General features: G+C 39.2%; 1 protein-coding gene across 1 annotated transcript in view; it reads right to left on the reverse strand.

Moving 5' to 3' along the window:
- Positions 1–215: 215 nt before the first annotated feature.
- sema7a (semaphorin 7A (John Milton Hagen blood group)) overlaps positions 216–12,447 on the reverse strand; it is a 31,950-nt gene continuing 19,718 nt past the window's right edge. Inside the window, exons 7-13 of the mRNA XM_018092396.2 lie at positions 12,148–12,320; positions 9,775–9,883; positions 9,391–9,580; positions 8,533–8,648; positions 5,670–5,824; positions 3,187–3,236; positions 216–3,063 (exon numbers count right to left, since the gene is read on the reverse strand). Of these exons, the coding sequence (XP_017947885.2) occupies positions 2,735–3,063; positions 3,187–3,236; positions 5,670–5,824; positions 8,533–8,648; positions 9,391–9,580; positions 9,775–9,883; positions 12,148–12,320 (1,122 nt within the window). The 3' untranslated portion in view covers positions 216–2,734. The remainder of the gene's footprint in view (positions 3,064–3,186; positions 3,237–5,669; positions 5,825–8,532; positions 8,649–9,390; positions 9,581–9,774; positions 9,884–12,147; positions 12,321–12,447) is intronic.

Below are 12,447 nucleotides of genomic sequence, written 5' to 3' on the forward strand. Positions count from 1 at the left end.
GACCCAGTAACCCAAAGAAACCTCAGTGCTCAGCATCACTTAGAGGGAAATGAACATAGTGTAAATCAGCAGAAAGGCCTTTCCAGTAGTCAGCACTTGCCAATAGGCTAGATAATTGGTTGTCTGGAAAGATCCAATAGCAGAAGCCAAGCATAGTGTCTAGGACTTGTGACATGTGATAAGCAATGTTTGACACAAAACACAGGATTCTGCAATAATTACAATAAATATATTTTAATGCAGTATAAAGAAACAAAGGAAATAGTCAGGACACTTTACATTCAAAACACATCTGCTTTTTAGATTTTTGGTACAGTTGGACATAAGTGTGCAAAACAAGCCAGCATTTATGATCCTGTAAAAAATGAATGACATCGGAATTGGTAACTCGTGGGGTTATGCCAACTAGCCTGGCCCATTCTATGCTCTACCTTACTTTTACCCCCTTTACACATAATCAGGAGGGGCAGTTTAGACTTCTGTGGGGGCTAGGCAAAGTTTCCCTCCCCAGAAAGCAAGGCAATATCTGGCCCTGTAGCTCTGATCACTGGAGGGATCAATCATCTAGTTGTAGGAGACCTAAAGATTTCTTATCACAAACCCTTCCCATTATAAATCCAGACTTAACTTTGTTGGACAGCAAAGGCTGCAGCTTATATTATAAACCACAACACCAAAGTATATATTAACAATTAAAGTGCAAACAACCTAACATAAATTAACTCTTAAACAAGCACACTGAAAAATCTAATAGCCACTGAAAGCTGCAATTCTTCCTTTTAAGGTGAGGAATCATTCCGCTGTCAAACCCTAAAGGTGCCCATACATGCCAAGCGAGTGGATCTTTTTCCGATATCCCCACCTATGGGTGGGCGATATTGGGGAAAATGTAGGCTAATTCGATAGTTTGGCCCTGGGGCCAAAACAATCATTTTATAATGGCGGCAATGGGCAATCGGTTTGAGGACCGCATCAACGAGCCGATGTGGTCCCCGATCCGACAATCTTTTAACCTGCCCAATCGATATCTGGCCAATTTCAGGCCAGATATCGGTCGGGCATGCCCCTCGTTCCTGCCCCTACACGGGCCGATAAGCTGCCGATATCGGCAGCTACAATCGGCCTGTGTATGGCCACCTTAAGACTAATTCTCTATCTGAAGACCCACTTCAATTACCTTAACAATAGGCCTAACCCCTCAACCTTAAAATAACCATTACTGCTTATCTGAAGCTGTTGAGGTGTTCTTGAAGTTGTGGTTTGTCAATAGTAGACCATTCTTTCCATGAACTAAAACTAGTAACACTGCAGATTTATTTTTCACCTTTATTGCTATTTATATTACACAATGTGTGCATAAGCAGCTATAAAAGATTCTTCTCGTTCAAACCTCCACATTTTTCACAATAAAAACAATAGTGAAATAAGTAAATGGACCTTGTGCAACTGAGGTTCAGGCCACTTTAGACAAGGCTACATTTTATCACAGTACAGAAAAAGAGATGGTTTGTAAGTGGAGTGGAGAGGCAAACAATCTTGTGTGTAGTCCTGTCCTAATCAAATAAAACACATATTGGCTCTCATATGAGTAACAAGTGTATGTTTTATTATAGAGAATTAACCCTTAGCAATTATGCTTTTGGTAGCTGTACTGCAGTTGCTCCAAACTAATAGCTGATAGGTTGCTGTGGGTTCAAACTCCTGTTCAAATTAAATCCAGTTTAGTGAATCCCTTCAATGTCTAACCTGAAGATGCTTTGACTAAAAATGTATTTTGTGTAATGAAATGTAAATAAAGTAAATAATACTTTAAGCTGGGTGTATTTTTTCCTTTCATTGTAAGATAGTAAGCAGGTAACTTTTTACTGCCAACAATCCATGGTGAGTGTTTTGTGCCAACTCAGACCCATGTGGCTTTAGGCTGGTTACAGCAGTATGTCCCATACTGAATTTTAACATCTACTTAATTGGTTATCCACTGACCTACATGTTTTGGGGTTATATCATAATAAAACAATTATGTTATAAAAAGGGTTTGTAGGGCTACATCTGCCTGAAGGACAGAGAGTTGACATAGTTGTTACCATAATAAAATCAGTCTGTTCACCCCTTAATATTTAAGTTAATCATGGATTACTATCTAGTTTATTATTGCCCCTTAAGAGCATACACTTTAATATCCCGATTCGGCCACCCAATTAATGGGCAAAATCAGGCTAATGCAATTGTTTAGTCCCAATCAGATCAAAAATCTATTTTGGAAGCTGACCAAACATTGGCATCAATAGGCTAATGCGGTACTCAGCTGATGATAGCTTCTAAACCTTCCCATACATAGGCCAATAGGTTTCCCAGGTGGCAGCTTGTATTGGCCTGTTTGTGGCTAGTTTCATGTTGGATAGGGTTTGGGCTGGAGATATGTCCTTCAAACTGTGTTAAGAAATGAATTCCAGTTATTCCTGTAGTGCTACAGGTTTGGGATCATTTTCTGCATTCAGTGTAACAACTATTTAACGTTGCCTAAAAGCAGTGTGTTTTTTGTTACTCCAAGTGGATCATTTTTAGTCTTCTGCATCATCCCTCCAGCTTTACTGATGTTTGATATGATTGATGTTTAATGACTGATATTGATGCCAATAACCTTAAATATATTGTAGAGGCCTGCATTTCTAGAATAAAAATTTGATACTGTTACCCTACCACCCACAAACCACCTTTTTTGGCCAATTCTTGCCTACAAACCAAAGCACAGGTATATGAGTTTAAGGTGGCCCATAAGCAGTACTACTATCAATACTGGCTGTTGGGATTGTGCTGCAAAGCCATTGCCCACATTCAGTGTGCGTTTGAGTGCTACACACTGCATGCCCCCTTGCTGTTCTTGCCTTTGATTCTCTGGATATTCCAGTAGGAGGGTGCAGGTGCCATTGTGAGTGATACAGATTTTGAGGTCATTGTTCTCCTCTCTCCAGCAGCAGGCACCATCCTGTGGTAATGCAGGACTTATCAAACCATAATCCTTTTTCCTTCCGCTTACATTGCCCCTAATTGGCATAAATGTACCTGTGGCAAAGGAAACAGAAGTCATATCCCCAAAGGATTTTAGTTAAAGGATAAACAGGTGGTAGATATACTATGTACAACCATCAAAAATGTCAGATGCCATTGCTACATTATTACACTTACTTTGTTTTAAGCACCTGGCGTCAACTCCATGTGTGATATTCTGCAAGCCTCTGTTAAAAGAAACTACAATGAGTGCCTACATGTTACTGTTACATACTGTGCCTGTTTTTGCTACTCAAGATCTAGATTTCAAATTGTCAATGTGATACTTAAGCTGGCCATACACACACCGATAATATCGTACGAAACCTCGTTTCGTCTGATATTCGATGCATGTATGGCAAGTCAGCAAGTCGACCGATATCGCAGGAGGCTGCTGATATCGTTTGACTCGCTGATCGGCCAGGTTAAAAGATTTTGATCGGGTGCCACAGAAGGCGCCTGAGCAAAATATGCCGTCAGAGCTGAATCGGCAGAAGGAGGTAGAAATCCTATTGTTTCTACCTCCTTATCTGCCGTTTCAGCCCTGAACGGTTAGTGGCTGATTGAACGATCTTTCGTGCGACTGATGGTCGCACAAAAGATCCCAAATCGCCACGTGTGTGGCCACCTTTAGGAGCCAAGATCAAGCAGGGCAAGAGAAAACACAACAGAAATGTAACCTTGCCCATTAAAGGGTTTCTCCATCTAAAACCATTTTTCTGCATATCGAAAGAAAAGAGGGTTCTAATCAACTTTGCAGTATATATTAATTTGAGATTTCCAATTGTTGAAAGTTAATTGTAAATATAATTGATATTGTTTATTCCTTTCTGTTATTTGACGTCAATCTACGTTGTAGCAAAAGTGAGTTCTCCTTCAGATCTGTTAATCAGCTGGCTTGCAGCATTGTTTTAAGAGTCAGAACCAGGAATTAAGAGTAAAACTTCCAGACAGATATTGATTTTTTTAGCAATACCACTTACAAATAATTTTGAATACATTAATGTATGTATATTGGAAAGTTGCTTAAAATGCAAAAAACAGTTTTTGGGTGGAGAACCCCTTTAAGATGCGCAAAGGTCATACTGCAATAAATACAAGTACCTTACATTAAGTTGAGCTCAAAATAATGTAAAATTGCCTGAGCACTTTTGCCATTTACAATTTTTTCCTCTTTAGTTTTCATGATATTACACTACTAGCATCACAATTTTTAACAACAGGTTCAGTGACAAATGCAGGAAGCATCTCCACACACTTTTATTTAGAATTCTCTTGCTTTTCATCAGGTATAACATTTAAAGTCTAAACATCTAGGTGAGGAGCAAGAGAACAGCTACCTAGGGACAAATTTTAGGCTAATGCCAGATACCCTATGCTCTGAAAAGCTTCTTGATGTGCCTGCACCTGGGGCCATTGCATTGGCTTGGGCATACCTCCCAACATTTGAAAAATGAAAAGAGGGACAAAAAGATTTGGCGCGCACAGCGCGCCAAATTTTTTGACCACGCCCACTTTGTGTGGCCATGCCCCAATTGCCACTCCCCATTTTTAAAAAAAATACTCCTTTTATATAGATGAAATGGCGGGATCAGACGCAAATGTGCTATACCCTCATACTGTACTACCTAAGGAAAACAAAATAGCAACTCCTACATATAAAATACAAATATAGAGAGAAGGCAGTCAGTTATAAGTGAGTTATAACTATGTACCAGTTTTGCCCCCCCCATACACAGTGCCCCCATACACAGTAGCCCCCCATACACAGGTGCCCCCCCATACACAGTAGCCCCCCACACAGTGTCCCCATACACATTAGCCCCCCCATACACATTAGCCCCCCCATACACAGGTGCCCCCCCATACAGAGTAGCCCCCCCCATACACAGTAGCCCCCCCACACAGTGTCCCCCATACACATTAGCCCCCCATACACATTAGCCCCCATACACAGGTGCCCCCCCATACACAGGTGCCCCCCATACAGAGTAGCCCCCCCCACAGTGTCCCCCATACAAAGGTGCCCCCCATACAGTGCCTCCATACATGCTGCAGCTTCTTCTTCAGCGTTCCCTCTCTATATGCGGCTTCTTGTTCGGCGGAGCCAGGTCCTTTTATAAGGTTGCGCCCGTGCGTGCGTGTGACGTCATACGCACAGGCGCAACCTTATAAAAGGACCTGGCTCCACAGAACAAGGAGCCGCATATAGAGAGGAGCCACTGGGGAACGCCTGACTACAGCCAGCACGTCCCGCTGTCGGGATAGTTACATGAATGTCCCGCATTACGGAAATGCGGGACATTCATGGAACTATCCGGGACAGGGGGCGCGCTACCAAAACCGGGACTGTCCCGCGGAAAGCGGGACAGTTGGGCGGTATGGCTTGGGTGCAAGCACATGGAACAGATTTCAGTGCAAACTGCTCAAGTATTCGGTTTTCTTTGCCTCTAAAATTACATTTTTCCATAATACGGTGAAATAAATCATAACATATTTTTATAGTTATAAAACTACAACATATTCCCTATCTTCCCTTAAGCATACCAATACCAAATATGTATTGTTTTATGGAGACTCCTGACACAAAAACAGCAGATTAGCTAAGAACTGTTACATACTGTGCCTGTTTCAGAACAGACTGACATCCACTTTCTGTCCAGCTGCAATACGGGTCACGTGAACTGACACAGGCCTCACAAGTTTCATTGTATGCAGTGCAGTCATCCAGAGGAAGGCGGATCACTTCAGTGTTGGTCCCCACATACAGGACATGCTAAATCATACATGAATAACAAGCAGCATATATTTACTGTGTTGCCTCTCTATTCTTCACCTATTCCTTTCACTTGCCTCTTATCTAACTAGAATTCTGGCTTATGTGTTATGTGTTTCGCCTTGTTCCACTCACAAAAATGTCTGGTGTTTAGTAACATAATGCATAGAAGGACAATATTGCATAATTATATGATAAGAGGCATGTGGTAAAGGGGTAGGTTCACCTTAAAATTAACTTTTAGTATGATGCAGATATTGGTATTCTAAGATAATTTGCAATTGGTCTTATTTTTTTTTTTATGGTTTTTTAATTATTTAGAACTTTGTTCATAAGATTTTGGTATTTTAGAAGCTATCTGGTTGCTATGGTGCAATTTACCCTAGCAACCAGGTTGTTTGAACAAGAGTTGGAAATATAAAGGATGGCCAAAATAGAATGATAACTAATAAAAAGTAACAATAAAAATAATATTTTAGCCTCACAGAGTAATAGTTTTTAGTCAGTGATTCCCATTTAAAAGCTGTAAAGCTTCAGAAGAGAAAGGCAAATCATTTAAAAACTATAAAAAAAATAATAAAGACCAATTGCAAAGTTGCTAAGAATAGAACATTCTATAACATGATAAAAGTTTATAATGTTGTGCATCATGATTTAGGTTTCTGTGTCAGTCCAAGGTAATCACAGCCATTTAGGAGGTAAGATCTGCTCCTCTAGAGCAGGGGTGGACAAAGCTAACTGGGCGCCCTAGGCAACCCGGTCGGCCACCTCACCCCTGCACCCTCCCACCCCACGTATGGGAGGAGTTATTGCCCCCAACCGGCGGGGGCAATGACAAGGGAGTGTGGGCTAGGGGAAGGCAGGAGAGTTTCCTGCCTGGCGCCCCCCAATCATTGCACCCTAGGCAGGTGCCTCTTCTGCCTACCCCTAGTTCCAGCCCCACTCTAGAGATGTCCCCCATCTTCTTTTTTGCTGATTCTCTGCACATGCTCTGTGCTGCTGTCACTTACTGAGCTTAGGGACTGACAATATATTGTATATATATATATATATATATATATATATATATATATATATATATATATATATATATATATAAATGTCACAATACAAGGTCAATTAGTAAATAAGTCAGATTATTAGTACATGGCAGCTCAGAAACCAGTGTACTAGCATCGAAATTACCTAAAAATTTACACTATAGAGAGGCTGAAACTTTAAGACAGTAGTAAGTTCAGTGCAGTAAGTTCAGTTTATAAAATATGGCATTTTTAGCCATTTTAATTTTTAGGATTTAATTCTGCATTTGTTTAAAGTAAGGAAAAGTACCTGTGTGACATGTATAAAGCATATATTTGCTTTTCACCAACAGGCAACAATATTCAGCCAGGAAATAAATGGCACTGCTGGAGTAGGCTGTGCAATCACAGTATAAGTATAGGAAGTATGAAGTGGTTTTCAACCGACATCTCCCACACACTTGTTTAGAACTGCGTCAGTGTTTACGGAGTTAAGGTGACAGCTCATATCCTCCAGAAGTGATTCTTCCCTTCTCCAGTTATGACCAAATTCAGTGTGAAACAACTACCAGTAAATTTAGTGGCAGTCAAAAAATCAGGTTAAGTTTGTAAGTCTGTAAGTTTACCAGTTTACAGTTATTATTTTGTTTATTTTCAGATTTGTGTCATTTTCGAGTTTTTTCTACCACAACTAGTTTCAATTTTAAAAAAAAACACAAATGTCTACTCATTTATTAAAAAATCCAAATATAAACAGCTCAAACGAATAATAATGTAAAACAAATACAAGTAAGAATACAAAAGCTTTGAAATTCTCATTTTTGTAAGAATGTTTGTGCAATTACAAACTAAAAAACCTGAAAAACCACTGAAACCTCAAATTGAAAAGGATTTTACAATTTGATAAGAACAGCTCCTTGCCATCTACATGACCTCCTTAGCTTTTAGCAAAGGTCTGTTTTTTCACCTTAACCTTTGGTCAGTACAGTTAACTTCATTAAAATGTAATCTTTCTGTGTTCATCTATAATTATTATTATTTATATAGCACCATCAATTTATGCAGCGCTTTACAGAATAGAGGGGAACAAAAGACAGAACAGTTAACATGTACATATAAACAATTTGCAATATAATACACCCACTTTACAGGGCATCCAAGGCGTACATAAAGAAAGTAATAACTCCACTGTTTAAATTGAACTTTACTGTTTCTTAGGACCTATAAAGCTATAACAAACATACTGATGCTCAGTTTAGTAGTACCGGTATGGGGCCCATTATCCAGAATGCTCGGCACCTGTGGTATTCTGAATAAGGGGTCTTTCTCTAATTTGGATCTCTGCTAAAAAATAATTTAAAGGTTCATTTAACCCAATAGGATTATTTTGCCTCCAGTAAGGATTAATTATATTTTAGCTGGGACAAAGTACAATATACTCTTTTATTATTACACAGAAAAAAGAAAATAATTTTTAAAAATCTAAATTATTTGATTAAAATGGAGTCTATGGGAAATGGCCATCCTGTAATTTGGAGCTCTCTAGATAATGGGTTTCCAAATAACGGATCCCATACCTGTAGTATTTGCAATGTAGCTAACCTATTTACCTTACAGGCCTATGCTTATTACTGTTATTCCTTTCACTATTTTTATCCTCATCCTTCACTGTTTTTATGCCCTTCTCACCATTGTGGGTTCCAGTATCAGGGATAGGATCTCCTTTGTTTCATTGAAGGGATTTATCATATGAACACTGTGGTCTCCATTATCCATCACAACAAGCTTTTGTACACTTCCACCTGCTAAGAAAGGAAAACTCTTTCCATAAGATGTTTCCGAATTGTTAATATTTTTGTGACCCTTTAAATCTGTCAGTATGTTCTGACTTAATGTAGAGAAAGAATCTGCTTTTATGGCTCTCGGTTACTAAACTACAACTTCCAGAACATGGGATCCAGGAATAAGGAGAGCAACACCAGTTGGTAATACATGAGCTGTAGGTCCAGGCTGTACAGTGTGTAGCTTACATATAGGCCTATTTTGGATCAGATCAGTGTATGCATGGCATATGTCATGGTCACACTGCCCTAGAGGGTGCCACTTTAACAAAAATGTGCATGGTAAAACAGCTGAATGACTATTTTAAGTACTGCACACCACTTACTTGGGGTGCTCTTTGCAGGGCAGTGCAATTTGCAGACATTTTTTGGGCAGGGAAGTTTATTAGAAAAAGGACTACTGGAAGAACAAAGAATATGAACATCGTGGAGATATGCAGCTATAGACTTCCCATGAGAAAACCATACTTTTGCTCCAATTGCCTGGTAGAACAATTTTCTCTAATTGTAGCTCCATACACAAGCTGTAATGGCAGCAAGAGGTCAAAAGTCCAGGGATGAAATGTACTTACAGACTTATCCTAAGCAACTGTAACATGCATGCATATCCATGAATAATAGTATATTAAAACATGCACTAAAATGTTGATTCCAAATTTTCATTTAGGGTGAGTGATATTTGACATTCTATTGTCTGTTCCATTACCTGCAGCCAGTAAAATGACTCTGTAGCTATTTCCATCTAATGCTTTCACCTCATCCACTACAATCTTTCTGTAGTGACTTAAGTTCTGAAATACAGCCTCCTTCCCTGACGGTTCTATCCAGTCTTGCAACTCGGGATACTTAGATGCCCTGTTAAATGTGTCTTCTGGAGTGCGATCACCTAGAATACACTGAATAGGAGAAAAAAAATAGATCCAGGAATAGCTGAGGAAAAGATCAATCTGGAACACATGTATAGCAATGGATGACTGAAAGACAGGGGCAGGAGGAATCCATATAAGGAAGAAGAAAAAAGCTGGAAACACACATAGCCATAGCTACAGGAAAAAAAAAAGAAAGCTGGGTTTGGCTGATGGTTTCTCACCGTTCCAGGACGGATGGCTAGGTTTGATGCTGGAGCATTCCACAGGGAAGAGGAACTAAAGGTCTTCTCAATGTCCAAAAGATTGTAAGAACAGACAGCACTGTGATTCCTACATACAGGGGGTTGAATTAGGGTTACCAGTTCACTTGAACTGTGCAATATTGTTGTGAATAAACTATTACTGAAAATTACCACTTTTGTTGGTGTCTGCCTGGAGGAGGTAAGTTCACTACTACCTCCTCTGAATTACCCATTGGGTTTTTAAGTGTTTTTAGCTAATTTTATCCTTTTGGCGCCTCTGTTTTGTCTTATCACTATACCGAGTCCACCCCGAGTGGAGGGGTGTTATCCCCATTTTTCTTCCTTCTACAGAGAGTGACTTCTTATTCCTGAGTGGGGTCAGGATAATCTCCCCACCTGCCTATACAGTGGTTGCCTATTGGTAACCCTGGCTTGTGAGTATTAATTTGTTTATTCTACCATTACTCCTTGTAAAAACATATTACACTATTGGGGCTCTTGGTGTTCCTTTTTGTCTTCATTTTATACAAGTGTCTGGAGTGTGTACCCATCCAGAAATTGTGCTTGTGACTGCTGGGTCTTAGGTTTATGTCTGGAGCTCTGCCAGGGATAAACTGTAATTTGGATCTCCATACCGTAAGTCTGCTAAAAATCATTTGAATATTGAATAAACTCAAAAGGATTGTTTTGCCTCCAATAAGAAATAAATGGATCTTAGTTGGGATCAAGTACAAGGTACTGTTTTATTATTACAAAGAAAAAGGAAATCATTTTAAAAAATGAGAATTATTTGCTTATAATGGAGTCTATGGGAGATGGCCTTTCCGTAATTCGGAACTTTCTGGATAACAGGTTTCTGCATAATGGATCCCATACCTGTACTAACAAATATGATTCTCTTGTACCCTAATCCCCACTCCCCCTGTTTAACCCCTTGTTTCCAACCCCCGTTGGTAAAAAAAAATAAAGACATATACCCCAGAATAGGCTGCAGGCCACTCTCACCTCAATAGCAACAATACTGATAACGCAGCACATGACCATGGTCTCTCCCTCAAGGGACAAACAGTTACAACAAAACTCAGGTCTGTTTATGTGATATGTAAATTTTATTTGAATCGGCATATTCACAATGTACCTGTACAGTCGCAATGCTTATTAAAAATGTACTGTTTGTATATACTATTCAATAAAAACGGTATTGTTAAAAAAAAAAAAAGAATGAACTTCTGGACTAGGGTCTATAAAATGATATTTTCAGTAACTGGCTTAAACCTGTGTAAGTCACCACATTCTATTATAAAATAGAATCCCAAACATAAATACATTTACAATGATTCTAATCACTCAAATTTTTACCGCAGCCAAGCTGACTTATGCTAGATCATTACCTATACAGCAACTAAAGAATAAGATTAACTGGATATTAGTCAACAAGAAACTGACAAGTACCCTAAATGACATGCAAACAGAATTTAAAAAAATCTGGGACCCTTGGGTACACTATGTAACCCATTCTGATACTAGCCGTGTTCTCCTCTCCAGTTAGCTATTTGGGGAAAGAAAGGCTAGCTACACCAACAGGGAAGTGGAAATCCTGCTGAATAAAACATATAAGGCTCCACTCAACCTTTCTCAACCTCCTACTGATAGTTTCAACAAATTAACAGAATTAATTCTTCATGTAAACCCTGTGACCCAGAAATGAGCAAGCGGAGGCACCCTCTTGTTTTGTTTTGATTCATTTGTTTGCCCTTTTGTTGAGTCTTCATTTTTTCTAGAACTTAGCTGATGCAGACTTTTCTGATTTCTGTTTTTTATCATGCTTACACCTTTAACGTGTTTTTTATCTTTTATACATATCATTTGTGCAAAGATCACTGAATGAATCCTATGTTTCCAGATACCTTTTAAAAATGTTATAGTCACATTATATTGGTCTGTTATATTGGACTTCAAGAGAGAAAGATGCCATCTTACATTGTGTCCCTTCCCTCCCTAACCCCCTACCCTTTTCCCTTAAAAATTAGACATTTATTTTATGCGGATTTATTAAAAACTTCCCCAAAAACCCTACTATATGTTCCACTACTTGCTATCTCCTTTCCTAGGCTATGCACTCAGCACAATTCACCATACCATAGGAATCAATAACTGCTTCTCTCTCCAACTCAAAATGCTGCCTACTGGTTATGCTCACTGCTTGCACTCCAACTAAAATCAATCAGTTGGCACCTCTCTGAGGCCATCATAGTCGGAGAGAGGAGTGCTCAGAAAGCAATAGGGGGTGGGGCTTCACGCTAGACATGGAACTCAGTAAAAGTAAACATTTTGGATTAATAGAGAGCTTACCATGCATTTGTGAACAGCCCATAAATCAGGTTTTCCTCTATGCCCTTTAGCAGAAAAACATCCTGGAGGTGTGGGAAATACTGTCCTTTTTTAGGATACCCACATATCAAACGGGATTTCAGTGCTGTGCTGAACATGTAGTAAGAAGATAGCTTTGTTGGTCCAGAGTCCTCCTACAGTTACAATATAATTGTGGAAAGGAATAATTAGGATTATTAAAAATAATTGAATAGGAAGGCTATGACCTCCACTTTCCTTACATCGTAAGTCATTAGTATTCCCTTCTCCCCCAACTAAGTA

Source organism: Xenopus tropicalis, chromosome 3 (genome assembly GCF_000004195.4).
Source record: "Xenopus tropicalis strain Nigerian chromosome 3, UCB_Xtro_10.0, whole genome shotgun sequence".
Taxonomy (NCBI): Eukaryota; Metazoa; Chordata; class Amphibia; order Anura; family Pipidae; genus Xenopus; species Xenopus tropicalis.